The following is an 18,488-nucleotide window of genomic DNA, read 5'->3' on the forward strand; positions in this document are numbered from 1 at the left end:
GCCCCGCCCCGCCGCCATTTCGCTGCCCCGGAAGCGCTCTCGGCCCCGCCCGCTCCCGGCGGAACATGGCGGCCGTGTCCGTGCTGAGCGCGCCCGCCGGCGGCTTCAGCTTCGACAACTGCGCTCGGTGAGGCGGCGGCGGGAGCGGGGCTGGGAGCGGGCCGGGAGCGGGCCGGGAGCGGGGCTGGGAGCGGGCCGGGAGCGGGCCGGGAGCGGGGCTGGGAGCGGGCCGGGAGCGGGGCCGGGAGAGACGGGAGCGGGGCTGGGAGCGGGGCCGGGAGCGGGCCGGGCCGAGGGGAGCGCGGGGGGCGCGGGGCCGGGCCGGGCCGGGCGGCAGCGGGGACCTCATTTCCCCGCCCATTCTCCCCTTGTCGCAGGAACTCGCAGCTGGAGGCCGAGCTCGCCCAGAAGGGGCTGCGGGTGCCCGCGCCGCGCAAGACAGGCACCACCATCGCCGGCGTGATCTACAAGGTGAGGCGGGGCGAGGCCGGGCCGGGCCCGCGGCGGAGGCTCCGCGGTGCTGAGTCACCCCGGTGCCCGGCTCCATCCCGAGCCCCAGCTGCTCCCCGGGAACGCTCCCTGGGCAGGTCGCGGCTTTGGGAATAATGCTCCTTTCCTGCAGGATGGCATCGTGCTCGGAGCGGATACCAGAGCAACTGAGGGCATGGTTGTCGCTGACAAGAACTGTTCGAAAATACACTTCATTTCCCCTAATATCTAGTATGTATTACTGGTTTTTGTTGTGTAGTAAATTGTTTGTTGTGTACATTATTGAGTAATGGTGTTGGTACTGGGATTTTTAGCCGTGTTCTTTACTAACAGCGAATATTAAGCTCTGTTTCAAAATGATAATTTATTAGCAAGGCTTGGGAGTTTGTGGTATTCCATTTACACACAAGCGGGCTGTCTTGTTCATCATGCTCTGAAAATGCTGACTGTGTGAGAACTGAATTTGTTTAATTTTACGATGAGACAATTTCTACTTGTTGCACGAAGCACAGCGGTTTGTGTCTCGTTTCCCTCATTTGCTCATCCCACTCCTCAGCTGTTGCGGCGCTGGAACTGCTGCAGACACCGAGATGACAACGCAGCTCATCTCCTCCAACCTGGAGCTGCACTCCCTGTCCACAGGACGGCTCCCTCGAGTCGTCACTGCCAACCGCATGCTCAAGCAGATGCTCTTCAGGTAACCAAGTGGGTTTTTTTATTAACAGTTCTGGTAAAACCGCTAAATAATGCTTAAGGAGCACACTGTCTCAGCCTGCTTAACCTTCATAACAGGACTTCGGGAAAGATTTCATAATTGGTCTTTGCTTCGTGGGTTTTTGAACTGAGGTGGAAGAGTAATCGAGTTTATGGTGTTTTAGAGAGTAAGTTGTGCTGTGATGCAGTGATCACACAGCAGAAATGGAAAGGTATTAGTTTGATGTGCTGTTGATCACACCTGTGAAAACTGTTGTGTATCTTTGAGGTGAGGAGGCTGGGCCAGTAACAGGGTAACGTGCAAGCTTGTAAAACTGGAATTTTGTGTGACTTGGAGTAGAACCACTGCCTCAGAAAGTCTGCTGGACATTGAAATAAAGGGTATTTTAGTAAATTTTGTGGTTTATTGCTCCCAGCTGGTAAAAGCAGCCTGTCTAGTACAGAGCTGTACCCAGGTGGTCGTGGAACAGTTCTCAAACGTGTTAAACAGCCACAGCTGAGCTGCCAAACTCACAGCCAGCCTTTGCTCCCAGGTACCAAGGCTACATCGGTGCCGCCCTGGTGCTGGGGGGAGTGGATGTCACAGGACCCCACCTGTACTGCATCCACCCGCACGGATCCACCGACAAGCTGCCCTACGTCACCATGGGTGAGTGCTGCTCCGCAGGCAATGCCTCCAACTCCTACTGCAAGTGCTTGTGTTTAAATCCCATTGTTTGCTGGGAGCTCTGTGGGCCTCACTGCAAAGATGAAGTTGTAGCTGCATGTATAAGGCAGGTGCACTGTTCTGTTTCTTCACAAACATGGGCTGGGATAAAACTCAGCTGCCAAAAAATGCTATTGGGAATGTTGCTGTGTGTGTCCCACACCTTAAAGCACAAGAACTGTGGGATTCCCAGAAACTTGGTGGAAAAAAAACCTTCTAAGAACCCTGATTTGCATGTGAGATAGTCCTAACTCATGATTTAGACAAATTTCACTTGGGGAACTTGTGTTTCATTGGGAAGGTTCTGATCATTTTAGATGGAAGCTTATTTTTGTTAGAGCCATGGAAGTGTAATGGAAAGTCCAAATAAATATATCAGAAGACTGATCTGAAAACCAAGTATATCAGATTAGTAAATCAGCCTGTGCCTGGTGCAGCTTTTATGCTGGTCCTGTGGTGAGAAAATACACCTTTATAGATTTTCATTAATATCTTCTGTTTCTGGCTGGCGTCTTTGGCTAAAACGCCTCCTTAGGCTGTTGCCGGAGATGGTGAAGGTGTTTGTGTCGGTCCTGGCTGTTGGAGCCGCGCCGGGTAGCGGTGTAAGGAGGCTTTAATTAACGCCGGCAATTAGCGGGCCGGGCCGGGCGGTGCTGTGGCGGCGTGCGGGCGCTGGGGGGCGCTGCGGGCCCGGGCACGGCGGGCGGGTCACGTGCTGTCATTGTGCGACGGGGCTGGGGACACGGCACGGGGCTGGGGACACGGCACGGGGCTGGGGACACGGCACGGGGCTGGGGACACGGCACGGGGCTGGAGAACCGGGCTGGGGACACGGCGCGGGGCTGGAGAACCGGGCTGGGGGACACGGCACGGGGCTGGGGGACACGGCACGGGGCTGGAGAACCGGGCTGGGGACACGGCGCGGGGCTGGGGACACGGCGCGGGGCTGGAGAACCGGGCTGGGGACACGGCGCGGGGCTCCGGGAGCTGCTCTCCTGGTGCAGGACACGCAGCTCGGACTCTGCACGTGCTGACTTTCCTGCCTCGGGTTTAAAAGCTTTAGAATGTGTCCTGCCTGAAGATCCTGGCTGCTCCTCTTTCCCGCCACGAAAATAGCATAGTAGCAGACTGAGTTCAGACGAGTAGGAAGCAGAATATCAGTCGATTAAGTTCCTGGTAGTTTAAACTTCGGTTTGCTGTGGGCAGTGCCAGGTGTGTGGCTGGTGCTCACAAGCTCCTTTTGGCCACACTGTCAGACAAAGCCCTTCTCAGCATGTGTCCTTCACCCTCCCACACCTGGTGCATTGACACTTCTCCAGTGACCAGGATATGTTTTACTAAAAAATTAGCTAATGCATATAGGTGAAAGATAGTTTTTCTGCTGTCTCAATTCTATCAGAAGTCAAATTGGAGATAGCAGTTGGAATTGTATTTCAGTCTTTAGACTAGTCTATTAATAGTTTGCTGGGGTTTTTTCCCGCAACTATTCTAAAAGCAGTTTATTAAATCTGGGCAGGTCTTTTTGGCCAGTTAACTTCTGGAAAGTCAGTATTAAATACAAAAGGTGGCTGAGAAGTTGGGGTTTATTTTGGTGTGCTGGTTTGTCTGGATGGACAGAGTGGTGTCCTGCCTTGCATGGGAGATTTCAAAGGTACACAGCTCTTACTCAGGAGTGAGAACATCAAATTAAACTGTTTATGCTGACAAAGGACAAAATTGGATTTCAGCAAACGATGCAAGATTGTCTGATTGCTTGGCTTGTCTAGGAGAGCTTCTGGCCAAGACTTATAATGAAATGCATGCATAAAATTAAAGCACTTGAAGTGTGTAGTTGAGCTTTTGGAAGCAGGCAGAGTGTTCAGGAGTCTCTTGTGGCTGGAGCTGCTCCCCTGGTGCCAGTGGTGCTTCATATTCATAAATCAGCTCTTCATGCAGTGGCAGTGTCGTGCTGCAGAGCAAGAACTCCCACTGCTGGGAGCCAGCCCCCAGCCAGGAGCCATGCTGAAAAATGATCCCAATCCAAGGGGCTGCCGAGATCATGGAATTCTTACCTGGGATGAGCAGCAAATTGAATAACAATGAGCGCGTGTGAATAAATGCCCTGTCAGGGAGCCCTGGCAGTGATGGATTAGGAAGTGCTAAATGTTGCTCTCTCAAGGCTCTGCACATCCTCTGGTGTGGCAGCAAACAGGTCCTTGGGTAAGGAGGTGGACTGTACTTAGCAGTAAGAACTTCAGTGAAGGTTCTGCTGAAAGGATCCAGTGCATCTGCTTTAGAAAAGCTCCTGCAGCTGTAATTCACAGCGGAAATTATTGTGAGCTGCACTTTTTGCTATGTATCAATAATTATCTTTAAATCAATATTGAAGTGGTACAACTACTCAAGTGAAGACCAGATGGGATTTTTAAAGTGAATTTATTACAGTTGCATGCTGAAAATTTAACTTAGTTGGGAAAATCAGGAAATTACCAATGTTACTTAAAGGAGAAAACAATACATTTTCTTTTTGTCTCATAATGTACCTGGTTCATGCTAATCATCAGACTGAAAAGCATTTCCCTCTGAGTAGAGCGCTACATCTCAGCTTCTACAGTTCTGCAGATTTTTCTTTTGCAGTCAGTATTTTTACATATGTAGATATTAGATTAATACTTCCCTGAATATTTGGTTCTAAAGTGTAGCTTACCGAAAATATGTGCAAAAATAAATTCTTTGGAATTTAGATGGCAGTTTTTACTTGATAGTAAGTGTAAGAATTCCTAGCAGTTGGTGGGTTTTAAGGATCTGAAAGGGTTTTTTCCTGAATACTATACAATTTAAATAAATTATGACTTTACCAAGTATCCTTTGTTTTAATTATTCTTACTGCTCATACACAGAATGAGGGATTAAACTTTAAACATGTGGGGGAAAGAAATCCAACAAAGAAAATTACCTCTTTCTGCAAATCTCAGTTTGAAATCTTACCTAAGATAAATACCTGGTTTGGTATTACTTTGAGCTCAGGTAAAGACACTATTTAATGACACGTTATCACACAGCCTTCCTGGAGGTTTTTATGGATTTGAGGTTGAACTGCTGCTGAATCCAAACTGGTAGTGACTCAAATCAGCTATTGTGTGTATGAGGTGGGAACTCCATCCCAAGTTAATGGATGGTGTTTTGCCATATTTGGATTTTATCTTTCTCCAGACATTATGTTTGGGAATTGTGAAGCTTGTTTCTGCATAAAGGCAAGGCATGCTTGTTAAAAATGAATTATTGGTGGGCACCAAGTGCACGGACAAGAGAGCAGCTGTTTCCCCACACACAAACAAGTTCTCCATAGACCCTTAATATCCAAGTTTTCTGTGTTTTTATAGGAGCTGCAATAAGAAAACGGTACTTGCAGTGTTTACTTAAGTTCCCAGTTTTATTGCCCACTCTCCTGTCACAATGCAGCTTTCACGAGGCAGTTGAAGCAGTTGGAACATTAGGGTTTGTTTGGATGGTGTGTGGAATTTGACAGGAGAGGGAGGTCGGTGTAATGGGATAGTGAAGTTCTCGCCATGGTAGTGACTGTCCATGGCCGCATGGCCAGGGTCAGTCCCAGCAGTGCAGGTGGGCTTTGCACAGTCCCTGTGCTCCAGGGGGATGTCTGCATGCCTCTAGGGCTTTCCACAGCAGTTCCTCTTGCTGTTGTCAAACATGCTTTGTTTTGATGGAGACACTTGGAAGTGTTCTGAAAACACGGCGCTTGCATCTGGTGCTGGGAATAGTGAAGAATTTTCATTGTACTATTTAGGATCAGGAAAATCTGTCCTTTCAGAGAATGCTTACCTGTGCTGGGAGGCTTTTGCTAAGGCAAATTTTAAATGCAAGCTTATAAAGCTTATGTTTAGGATTTATAAGCACTAGGGAAAAAAATGAAGCGACTCTATTCAGCTTTTCCAACTTCCTGTTTTGTTGGAAGCTCCTTAGGATCTTGGCTTTCAGATGTAAATGTCTACATGTAGGTTTAATTAAGTTAAAACTTTCAACAACTCTTTGAAAATTTACATTATAGGACTGTCTGGATTTATTTATTTAAGGTTGATACTAGATTTGGCATTTATTTGTGTCTTGGTAACATAGTGAGATAAATAATTAAATGTAATTCTTTATGTATAAAGGATTTCATGTACTGTAATAAGATTCCCCCCGCCTTTTTCTGTTTCTTTTTTTCTTCTTTAAGTACTGTTTTCCTGCCCATAGATTCTTCTGGGAACTTCTTTTAAAAAGGAACTGGAGGAATTATTCCAGCCTGAGCCATGTGTGTAATTGTTATCGATAATTTTTGTCAGTAGATGTTTTAAGAAATTAAGATCACTTTTCCTTAGATAAATAGCTAATGTAGTCATTTCAGTCAGAGATTACATTTTATACTTTCTTCCACATCTTCTAGTCTTTGTACTCTGATTTAGTCAACCCTTCCCCAAGAATAGGGTTGTTTTCCAGCTTTGAGGCTTCCCTCTCAGATCATGGTAGGCCTTCATTAGGGTGTAGCAAGAATGCGGTCTTGGTTTGAGACCATAGCCCAGATTTTTTTTTTCCCTCTCATTAGAAATATTCCTGTGTAATTCCAGAAGAATTATTTTCCTGTTCAGGTCCTGTATTTGTTTTGGTATATGCTTTATTTTGACCTTGTTTGAAGGATCAGTAAAATTCCTTTTATTTGTGGTTTTTTCTGTGCCATCAGCTGTTTGCATCAGCAGTTCAGTTTTGCCATTAGTTGCTTAAAAATCTTTACTCTCAGTTTCAGCATTTAAAAAATGGAGTTGTGTATTGCTCCAAGGTGTAAATGAATAGTCATTGCCTGTAATACAAGTACACACTTAGAGTGTCCTACTGCTTTTAGATGTGATGTATTTGGTACTGTAAAGGTAATGATCCTCAACCACAGCAATATTCTGTAACAGGAATATCTGTCATATTCATCGGGATTACCATGTTCATTGATTTGTGTCTGTAAATCTGCTGTTTCAACCCTTTAAATTTGATCTATAATTGGACCTCCTTAAATGGTTCAGCTAAGGTAGTCTGTATTTTCTCAACAGTGTCACTGTCAGCTTCTCCTTTTTCATTATACATTCAGCAGACTTGATAAAATCAGCAGGACACCTCATTTGAAACTGTTTAATCGCTGCCTTTTGCTTTCACTAAACCATTGAGGTGGTCAAGCGATATACACAAATCATTTTAAATAGGAAATATGGCTTTCTCTGTGACCCAGCTAAACAGATAGCACTATGCAAAACAACTTAAAAAGTAATAAATGCCAAAAAATCTTCTAATTGGAGTAAAAAATTGCAGGTAACTTTATTCACTCCCCAAAAGTAGTGCTCTCTGAAATATGGGTAGGCCACCGACAGACAAGATAATCTTCCTGAAGGCTCACTCTTTCTGAACAAAGCAAGTTTACAGTTTTAAATAGTACCATCCTGCTTTTTGTGTTAATTCATGAAAAGCACATTTATAACCCTGCAGTCACAGTGCTTTGGGCAGAGATGGCTCCTGTTCCACCACTGTACTTGTACCTCATCTCTTCTGGAGAGGGAACGTTAAAAACTCGTCGTTTCTTCTTTGGCACTTTGTTCAGCTGTTACTGTTTGGTGTAAAAATAATGGCACAAAGCAGGAGCACAATTAACTGTTCACAGCTGTAGGGGAAATCAGCTGGTGGCAGAGCCCCCTGCCCTGTGCCCAGCACTGGGGTCACCTCCTCATTCCAACACGCCCTCGGACAGGGGTGGCCACGGAAGCAGGCAGGAGGGATGGAAGAGTAGGGACTGCAGACTGTGGCATTCCCTCAACTCTTTTTTTCTAACCTCGTTTTCATATCTTAATGTTCATAATGGTAAAAGGGAAAGGCTGTCAGGGTGGGCCTGTGCAGAGTCTGTGCACACAAGCTGTACCCCTAGGACTAAACCAGGTGCTGATTCTGCAGTGTAGAGTAAGCTAAGGTAGGCTTCAGTGTGCTGTGTGCTGCTGAGATTTACTATATTTTTCCTCTAAACAATGCCATACTTAAATCGACTGGCTAACGGGGTGTCCTGATGTTGTCACCACAGGTTCTGGATCGCTCGCAGCCATGGCAGTGTTTGAAGATAAATACAAGCCTGACATGGAGGTAAGTCTTGGATTTTTTAAACCTCAGTGTTTGTGAGAATGCAATGAAAAGAGTTCAGGTAGTACATTAAACAGTTCTAGTTGATTTGGTATGTTCAGAACTCGTGTTTGCACTTTTAATATCTACTTAAAAGCTGATTATCAGAAGACTCATGATGTGCATTGCCAGCAGATTTAAAAAAAAACAAAACAGTCAAACACCCCACCTTGTTTTGAGAAGTTTGCCATTAGCTAATTGCTTAAGCATTAGTAATAAGCAGTTTTCCAATTATCCCTGGCCCCTTTTCTGTCAGTACTTAAGCAAGAGCTGTGGGTGCGCAAAGTTATGGACACATGGTGGGATCAGGATTCCTTGTGATTTGGGCAGCATCCGAAGCCACTGGATTTCTGGCCTCAAGTATATTTACAATTGTTATCAGAAATATTGGAATATGTTTAATAGGCTCTCCAGTGTCTCTGGGAAGGATCCCCACAGCAGATGGCTGATAGAGCCACTCGAGGGAGAGGAGGACTCTGTTTTTCCCTCTCCCTTCGTGCTGCTGTAAGAATGAGAGTCTCCTTTTCCAGCCTCCTGTGTGACTGTGCACTTGGCACGTGTGCCATTCCACTGAAAACATGGACTGCAAATCCTTGGAATCAACAGCTACAGCACAATAGTCCTCTTTCCAAGATGCAAATGGTGAAGAGCTGTGCTGGGGAACTAAAATTTTCATCTTATTCTCAGCTAGCTTTCAAGCTTGTATTTTAAGTCATTTCTTGTGTAAGAGCAACCGAAAAAGGCACCAAAAACTGGTAAATCTCTAAATTTTCCTATTTAGAAAGGTCATCCTCATTAAGCTGTCTTCACACACAACCATAAGTGGCAGCAGATAGTCACTTATAACAAGCATGTAGAAATGCAGCCTACCAATTTGTTGAAATAGATATTTAGATCTTTGAGACTTGCATGCACCTTAACCCTTCCTTTGGTTTTCCTGGACAGTCTGCTACCGAATAACAGTTCAGGAATGGTATTAACCAAACCAGCAAAGGTTCAGGTGATAAAGCTCAACTGTACTCCTAAACACTTCCTCATATTCTGTTATGGCTGTGAGTTTATAACACTTACCTTCTAAGTCAGATATGGGTTTTTTTCAGTAAATTAATAAAATAACAAATATTTCTATTGAAATTAATCCAAATCTGAAGTATGCTATGCATGTTTTACATAAAATTTGCTATGAAATTGCAAGGAAGAAAAAATTGCTGAGATTAATTTATTAAAATACATAGAAAATTATTATTTTTCTGTCAAGATCAATGCTCCTTTCTTTTGCACTAATTGTCAGAATAGCTTGCTAGGGCTACTGGAGGGTAGTGGTGTGCTTCAAGACCATCACATCACAGAAAAATGATTCAAAGGCAAACTGTCCTGCACCCTCTGGTATCAACTTGCAAATTAGCATCTGGAATGTAATTAAACAAGCTTAATGAAAGTAGCAGCTGAATACTACTGGAAAAGACAATCAGCTTTTTTGCCTCTGATATATATTCTGTACTATTGAAGCTGATCACCAAACACATCGTGTGAGCACAGTTAAAAAAAAATTAGCATTTATTTGAAGAATAGGAACTGTTTTTCATTCTGTTATGCTTTTGGCATGCTCTGGTGTCCCAGGAGAGCAATGCCACAGCAGATAGTGCACAATATTTATAAATCCATGACAGGCAATAATAGCAACTTGAAAAATTCTTTTGCTAGAATTTCAAGTTGAGAGCTGCCAAAAGCTGAGAGGATCAAATCTGCAGTGGCAGCTGCTGTGCCCTACAGTTAGAATCGTAGACTTTGAAGATGCTCAACTTAAAAAAAAAAAAAAAAAAAAAAAAGGAAAAAAAAAAGACTGCAGGCTTAGCCAATTTTTGCAGGTTTCTAGAGCCCTGGCTCTCTGCCTTTTGAAGATGAGTTGCTGAAGCTTCTCCCAGTGCCTGAGGCATGCTAACACCAGCAGGATGTGTTTTTTTCCATAGACTTAGTGTGTCTTCAGATTTAAGTAGCACATGCTTTATCAGTGCCAACTGTGATGGTCCTTTCCCTGGCTGCAGTGCTGGGAGATGATCTTTACCCACCATCCTTGCGAGGAGCTGCGGAGATGGATGGTGGTGTCCCCGAGTGCCACTTGTGCAGCCTGATTTATGGAGGCAGGGGTTGTTGGGAAGGAGTGCTGGCCCCTGGAGGAACCATTATAGATCGCTGAGGATGGGAACACTTTCAGCCCTGAAGGCCTGTAGATGCTTCAAAAATGTAATGCCAAGCACCTAACTACTGGGGAACAATATTAATCTGTCATGTGGGCAGCTATAGATCTACTTTAAAAAACGTAAGTGGAAGAACAGCACATCTAATAGAGTGTTTTGAGCTTAGATCTTTCATTGCAGCCAATTTTTCTTCCAATGTAGTCGCCACTGGTTTTTAAACCTTACAGTCATTTTGTAAATGCATTTGTGCCTTCTGGTGTTAAACAATAGCAAAGAAATACTCGAGTCAGTGGATACAGAAAGCATTGTGAGCTGGGAAAAAAATGTCTACAGTATTAAATGCTGGAATTCTGGCTTTATCTATCCTGTGGTTGTTGAATTCCTCAGGAGATGGGAAGGGGGAATATATTTTCTTCTCATATTTGATTTCTGGTGTTTGAAAAGTAGGAGCATTTTGTCTGTAGAATTACTTGATGCACAGTGGGGCTATGTTGTAGACTTCTTGTTTAAGCAAGGAAAGGCTGCTTGTAACTTCTTTTCTCTATTTCATCAAAACAGCCAGCTTTAATAAAAAGAGGCTCCAAAAGGAAGTGAATCAGAAGCTAAAGAAAACAGAACTCTTGCAAGGAAAAGAAAGTAGATCTTGGAGTAATGAGTTCAGGAGCCGAATAGGTGGAAGAAAGGAGATAGTCTGGCAGATACTTTACGATTATTTCTAGGATAGATCACCACAAATATAGCAGATTATAGTCATTTATTGTACCATTTCTTAAGTGTGGCAGGAACTCAAGTGGTACTGAACGAAAACAAAAATACCCTGGAGGGTAAGAACAGATGAAAAAGGAGACTGTTCTGTGTTGCATGTGGAGCACAGGCACTCTCCATCCTACAGCAGCTGTGCTGTCCCAGCAGAGCACAGCCCTCTGGTGACTGCTCTGCAGTGGTGGCTTTGGCTCCCCTGTTTGGGTGGGACCAACATGGGCTGGGAGCAATCTGATGGGCAGTTTGGTGGGCAGGTTTGGTAGAAGTGGTTTTTAAGGTACTTCTGAGTAGCCCCTTATCCCTGAGCAAAGCAGCTGAGGCATGGAGGGAGCTTCCCTCTGGATGCTCCGTGTGCTCTGGGATATTGGGTATATTGAAGTGCAAAGTAGCCTGAATGGAGCTTTCACTGTGCACTTCTCATTTCAGTAAAAAATGCATCAGGCACAGTACAAAATACTATGAAAACATGTTACTTTCTTCTGTTTTTAAGCAGCTGACACATAGATCCTTCAAATATTCCTGTGCTCCCATTTTCTACTGTCCCTCAATATGGTAGAATTATTTTTGTTTATTAACTACCAACAATAATACTGAGCTATTTTTGGAATCTGTCAAAAGTCTCTAATCTTCAACAATAGTTGTCTCAGCAGCCTTGTCGGCCGTGTCTGTGTGGCTGGGGCTGGGGAGCAGTGACAAGCTGCAGATGAGCCCTGTGTTCATTAGTGATGGTGATCAGCTCTCGGGCTCAGGTGTGGCAGCCGCGGCTGATCCTGCCAGCTGACACCGCAGCTTTAATGACTCTGCAGGATGGTGACCACTTGCTGGGAGGTTTGTGGGCTCCACTCTGGCAGCAGACAATGGAGATCAAGCCAGACTATGGGAGTTAGGCTGGAGAGCCTGCCTGAGATACTTGAACCCCTGTTGGTGTCAAACACGGAGATTAAGTAAATTGGGGGGTGGGGGGTGGAAATCTGACTTGGTGAGCAAAAATCAGGACTTTGTGTTTCTGTGCCCTGTGTATCTGTGTATTTCATTACCCAGTGACAGGAACTGAGGCTGTTAGTGGCATATCTTCACTCCTTGCTGCCAGAGCTTGTGGCACTGCAGTTTTCAGCTTTCCTGACATAGCTGTGTTTGTGTCTCCTGGAGACATGGATTTCCATGGGTAAATATCAGGTGTTAGTGCATACAGTCAGGCAGAAAATAAAGGCTTATCATACCTGTTTCTTATTCTTAGGTTAGATCACAATTATCCCGTGGCAACATGGTTTCTGCCTGACACATTGGACAGTTTGTTCTGTTTTCATCATCTTTCACAAAACTGTGCCCTGGATTGATTTCCTTTGTGGAGCTAGTGTTAAACAGGGAATTTGGGCTGATGTGGAATGTGCTGGCTAGGTATGCTGTGGCATGGCTGGGATTGCAGGTGAGGTGTTTTGTGTGCTTTCTGAAGGGGTGAAAGCCTGGTTTGTGTGCAGAAGTCAGTGGGCTGCTGCTGGCAGCACCAGTCTGAGCTCCCAGAGGTACCCAGTAGTGCCGCCTTCCAGTTTGCAGACTCTACGGAGGGAAATAAATGTTACTTTCGTGTAAATTGGGCCTTGCTGCATGACAAAGAGCAACAATTTCTTCACCTTTATGAAAGTAACACTTAAACTTTGTCCGTAATAATGTAGACAAGCTGGCCAGAAGCAGGGCTCTGTGTTAAGAGATCATTTCACTGCACAGGGTAGGGGGAGGACAGGTAATTATTTTTGATGCATTTCTCAGGAGCAGGTGTTCCACTTTAAATTGTTCCAGTTTGTATATCTCCCATAACTCCAAAACACAGGCAAAATGTACTGGAAAATATTTCACATGGCACGAAGCCCAAGTGCTGCTCCTGTGGCGAGGGCTGGCGGGGCTGAGGGCAATTGCTGTGAGGGAACAGGGAGGAGGAGGTGGGAGCCAGCCTGGGCTTCTTGCAGCATTTTGGTGTATTAGGAAGGATATATTACCAGAGGGCCCAGGGCTTCTTTTCCAAATGAAATGTTGACCTTCATTCCCTTCCATCCTTTTGTCAGAGGTAAAGCAATAGTTTGGATGTTCACTTTATTTGAAGCCAGGCGTGTTACTGCTTGATATTAATTTTTTTGTATGCAGTAATATAAAGCAACTTTAACCATAGTCTTTTGCAGGTTTTGCATATCTGGGTGGCTAAGGGTCAGTGTGTTAGTGTACAGTGGGGCCAGAGGAGAACTTGCAGCCTGGCAAGATTACAGCTCTGGTGCTGTTGTCGAGACAGTTCGGATTTTGAGAATCAGTTCCCTAAAAACCCATGAACTTCACCCATGCGTAAGAAGTGATGGATTAAATGACGTTTTGTATTCATTCTTAGTTCAGAGAACAGGAATAGTATTAAAAGAAATCCCACAGTTGTGAGAGGAGCTTGTAATTTAATTCTGTGCCATTGGAAATATGAATTGTACTAATCCCTGTGTAGGGAATGACATACAGCAACTAATGTTATTGAATAGTAGTTCCGAATCATATAAGTTTCTTGTCTTGGCAGGTAATTTGGCATAAATTGTTAATGTAAATCCAGGTTAGTGGGGAAGACATTATTTTACTAAAAAAGATAAACTGCTGATTAATTCAGTATAGAACTCAATTACAAATTGAAAGTGTCTCTGCGGGACGCCAGTACCCTAAAGACAGCAGATGTTGAATTGATACTCCAGCATATTTCACCCTGGTATGAAATATTAACGTGGTTTATTATACTGGTGGTGTATGATACCAGAGAGGGGGTGGGGATGAGCCTGGGCTCACAGGCAGCTTCCTCAGAATGGGGAAAAAACTGTTATCTCTGAGAATAATAATTAGGGAGTACTGAGCAATTTGTTTGGAAAGTTCTTAGCAGAAAATTGTTAGAAAAATAAACATTTACTGACACTTAAGTCACAACGAACCTGACATAAAATGCACAGGTCTAATTAAAAAAAAACAAAACCAAGAGACAAGTTGTGTCATTCCTTATTCTGAGGCAGCACTGGAAATGCACTTTTTTGGGGGGAGACTTGTTAAACCTGAGTGGTTTAAATGACACATGCCAGCCCCTTTCCTGACAGCCAAACCAAATCCATTCTGGCTGCTGGAACCTTCCAGTCTTCCCTTACAAGAAACATGAAGTCCTTTGCTTCTCGGATTTGTTCTCTTTGGACTTAGAGCAGATTTCAGCATCTCTTCAGTTACAGATTGATCTCCCATACCCCAACCCCTCACACCCCGTGTGCTGCTGATTCTCTTCCAGAGTCTAATTATGCTCCTGTAGGTGCTTATGTCCTTCAAGAGGCATTGCTTTCTAGCTCCAAATTCCCAACACTCCTTCATGGATTTTTTTTTTTTATTGTCATTGTCCTTCTTGAAGCTTCTGATTTTTTTTTCCTTCCCTTCTCTTCCCACACAAGTCTTGGGCATTCTCACTTTAAGTAGGATCAACTTTTTATATTATAGTATTTGAATAAATACCATTGTCACAAAAGACTATCACAAAAGTATTTGCATTTGTTTATTTTTACAAAATACTTGTTTGCTTATGTTCATTTTATAGTAATATTGATTGTGCACTGCATTTCAAATCCTTCTAAGAATTACTTTGGAGAACAGCAATGTGTATTGCATCTCTAACAGCGTCCTGGCAACCTGCAGAAGGGATTAATTTCATTTTGGTAAGAATTAGAAGAAAAATAATAATTTCTAGAGTTTTGAAATCTGGACAAGACATCTCCTGTTTAACTTGCTTGTGAAGTTACCAAATGTTGAGGAAATAATGTTCACAAAGCTATTCCTGCTGCTCCCTTTGCTGCTGGAGCGTAATGATAAACTTATTTACAGTTTATTAGTGAAGACAGTGTTAATAATGTAGAAATAGCCTCATCTCCTGTAGGAAAGTCTCTTTTTTCTTTCAGTAGCACTTGAAATTTGGAAACTGTTTAAGTGAGACGAGAAAGTTGATCCAAGTCATATACAAGAATAATGTGTAAAAGTTGCTCCTCGGTGCTGTTTGGGACTTGTGGCAGAGCAGCTGTGAGAGGTAATCCATCAGCTCTGAGTGTCTGCAAACTGCAACTCTCCAGATAACAGGTTTAAAGTAAAGATTTAATACAGGCTCTATCTACTATGATGTTGCAGTGACAGTTTAAAACTCATTCTCTAAATCTCAGCAGACTTTATAGCCAGCAGTGGGCCCATATAAAGCTTAATGGCATTGCAACACATAAATCATCTTTTAAAGACGCTACCAGTAGCGCCAATATTAAATGCAGACAATTGTCTGTGTTATAAATAATTTATCAAACACTGTTTCAGATTAGCCTTCCATGCTGAGTTATTTATTTTAGCCTTTACTGCCCTATTCCTCAGGCACCCTTTGGAAGCCGTGCTGCAGGTCACTGTAATGAACTGGGCTCTGTCCCACAGCACAGCTGTGCTGACCATTACAGCACGCCGGACCTCGCTGCGCCTCTGCCAAGCGCTGCCCATTTGTCATGCGGAGGTAAATGGAGCTGCACATTGGAGTCCAGGGACACATTGTGGGCTGTGTGATGGGGACAGACAGATCGCTCCATAAAGTGCTGCTTGTCACCGCCGCCTCGCCGTACAGTTCATCACTCGGCTGTAATCTCATTTAAGGAGCAGTGGGGGCCCCAGAGGAGGATATTCCCAGTTAGCTTGGTCTTTGCAACCATAAAGCAGGAAGTGCTCCTTTTATATACTCTGAACTTTTAGGGTTTTTTAAGATTAATTATTACAGTGACTCATTGAGGGCCTGTACTTGAGACTGTGTCAGCACTTTCCTGCTAACCCCCTATTTTGTGACTGTAAATAGCAGTCCTTGCTCAACTCCATGCAGGCTCTCTGTAAGGAATACTTTGGGTTTTTCTTGTGGCTGTTCTGTTCAGCTTTCTAAATTGTAAAAAAGAGGAGCAGGAAGCAGCACTGAGGCAGGGTTTTCTAATGACAATTATTCCATGTTCACAGACTGAGCTGCACTGTGTCAGTGAAGGAGCTGAGGTTACAGCCTGGGCTCTCTGTGAAGTGATTGCCTCAGTGCAGTTACAGCTCAGCTCTTCTGACTGCATTTTACTGGGTATTTTTAGAACTATTTTGATAACAGTGGGTTGATAGAGTACATTTAGAGTACATTTGCTTTTTTTAAAAGCAAATCAAATTTAAATTAGAGGAGTCTGTGAGGTTTACAGTACTGTCTTAAAAGGATGAAATTAAAAGGAAGAGTGGAATAAACTGCCAATCTGCTCTAATTTTCCTAAGATGCTTTTCTTACACCTAACACTCAAGTAGCTTAAAATCATTCTCCTTTTGCTACCACTTAATTTTTAAAATAATCTACACATACTTTGGTTTATTTACTTTCACTATAGTACTAAAATAACCTTAGTTTGCAACAAATCATTGACAGTCTTCTGTCAGTTGAGTGAGGAATTACTTGCTTACCCCGGTTTTATTACCCAAAACACTGGAAGGAAAGGTACAGGAATTATTTTTGCAGCTTGGCTGTATTGTTCTAGTCAGCTTGGTAGGAAGAGTAATTCAATTTTTTTATAAAGAGTCATAGTGGTAAAACTGGGAATTAAATAATAATTGCTGCTCTTTCTGTAGTTCACTGTGCACTGCTTCTGTGGCTGTTGGCACAGGACCAGTGTCATTCCCACTGTTGCAGAGGGGCACCAGGGAATGCAGGGCAGGCCCTGGGCACAGGCAGGCAGGAGCTGAGCTAATTTTGGGCTCCTCTTGAGCTGTGCTCAGGGCTGGAGCAGCTGCAGGCAGGAGCTGCTGCTGCTGGCACTGCTGCTGTCACATGGCAGGGTCCTGGCACAGACAGGCTGTGAAAATGAGGCACATTGGAAAAGGCTGCATTTATCAAATTCAGCGTTGACCCCATCTCTTGTTCCTGGTGTCTGGTGGCACACGATTATTCCAAGGTGTGAAATAGCAGCAAAGCAATGAGGAGTGAGCCTGGGAGCCTTGGCATTCCGGCAGGATCCACTGATCCTGCTGATCCTGAGCTGAGCAGCAACTGCTGCACACAACCTGGAGACAAAACGAGTCCACACCTCTGTGTCCATGGATGTGTTCCAGTCTTACTATTTCTCTGCTGGAACTAGCAGTTCTAGTCAGTGTTTTCAAGTAAATACTTACATGTTTGAGAGAAAGTAAGGGATCTTAGGTATTCTGGTTTGTACTTCCTAGGCTGCTGAAGAGATTTGTGTGTGTGTGTCTGTGTGTGTGTATATACATCCATATTTGTATTTATACATTTATAACACAACCTGTTTTCCTTAGCTGCAGAGGGAGCCAGTGCTGCTGGAATGATGGGGGAAGGCTGTCAGTCCCATCAACACTCGTTGGGAATGCAATGCCTCCACAGCAACAGCAGCCCTGTGTTATGGGGGACGGGGGGCATGTGATGATTACAGATTTGGTTTAATATTTTAATGGATATTTTGATGAATTTGAAATGTTTCTGTGTAAAAGTTACTCATGAATGCTGTTGTATAGCATGGGCACTGTTGCACTTGTGTTCCTTCCAACTAGTAATTGTGTCTCAGTTACATCCATTACTGTAGCAAAGGTTCCTTTTCTGTTTCATTTAGGTGGTAAAAACGAAACTAATTGCAGTATTTTCACTGCCGTACCTGGTGATTGAAGGGTTTGATGTATCATTTATTGTCCCAAGCTCAGCCTTCGCAGGCACAGGGATTCACAGGCCTGGGAAATGCCAGCACAAGGGCAGTGATAGCTTTTTAACCTTTGCAGGAGGAGGAGGCCAAGCAGCTCGTGCGAGATGCCATCGCAGCTGGCATCTTCAATGACCTGGGCTCGGGCAGCAACATCGACATCTGTGTCATCAGCAAGAACAAGCTGGATTTCCTCCGTCCATATGATGTGGCCAACAAGAAGGGGGACAGGTGAGTGATCCTGAAGCTCTTGTGGGGTCCCTGCTCTGCCTGGCAATTTTTTTTGTAAACAGAGTTTTCTCAAGTTGCTGGTTTACCTGAAACTGTGTCAATTATTGCAGTCAGTTTAGATTTTGCAATAAGCACATTTTGCAATAATAAGTTCCTTTACTTTGGATTTTTACAGGAAATTTCTAAAGCTGATCAGTTCTAAAATTTTAAATGCAAGTTTTCCTCTACCATCTTCCAGACTAATTTTTCCCCATTTCTTTATCAGGTTTGGTAGGTACAAGTGTGAAAAAGGAACAACTGCTGTTCTCACAGAGAATGTGGCACACCTGGAGCTCGAGGTGTTGGACGAGACTGTGCAAACCATGGACACATCCTGAGTGGGTGCTCAGACAGCAGCTGGTGCAGAATAAAGAGGGCTTTGCCCAATCTCCTGCCTGTGTCTGTACCTGGTGCTGCTGCTTCTCCCCT

The 18,488-nt window shown here is 44.1% G+C and overlaps 1 protein-coding gene across 1 annotated transcript; it reads left to right on the forward strand.

Moving 5' to 3' along the window:
* Positions 1 to 18,455, forward strand: PSMB7 (proteasome 20S subunit beta 7). Its single transcript, XM_085076700.1, has 8 exons — positions 1 to 127; positions 378 to 471; positions 623 to 720; positions 1,046 to 1,186; positions 1,737 to 1,852; positions 7,998 to 8,056; positions 17,869 to 18,020; positions 18,286 to 18,455. Exons 1-8 carry the CDS (start codon positions 66 to 68, stop codon positions 18,395 to 18,397), a joined length of 834 nt encoding a protein of 277 aa, XP_084932826.1. The 5' UTR covers positions 1 to 65; the 3' UTR covers positions 18,398 to 18,455.
* The last annotated feature ends 33 nt before the right edge of the window (positions 18,456 to 18,488 follow it).

Source organism: Lichenostomus cassidix, chromosome 17, assembly GCF_008360975.1.
Source record: "Lichenostomus cassidix isolate B80296 chromosome 17, HeHo_3.0, whole genome shotgun sequence".
NCBI lineage: Eukaryota > Metazoa > Chordata > Aves > Passeriformes > Meliphagidae > Lichenostomus > Lichenostomus cassidix.

Excerpts from the sequence above, each read along its gene's own strand:
- PSMB7 (XM_085076700.1), top strand. The coding sequence starts at position 66 with ATGGCGGCCGTGTCCGTGCTGAGCGCGCCCGCCGGCGGCTTCAGCTTC. Across the intron at positions 128-377 it reads AGCTTCGACAACTGCGCTCG|GAACTCGCAGCTGGAGGCCG; the intron begins GTGAGGCGGCGG and ends CCCTTGTCGCAG. Across the intron at positions 472-622 it reads TCGCCGGCGTGATCTACAAG|GATGGCATCGTGCTCGGAGC; the intron begins GTGAGGCGGGGC and ends CCTTTCCTGCAG.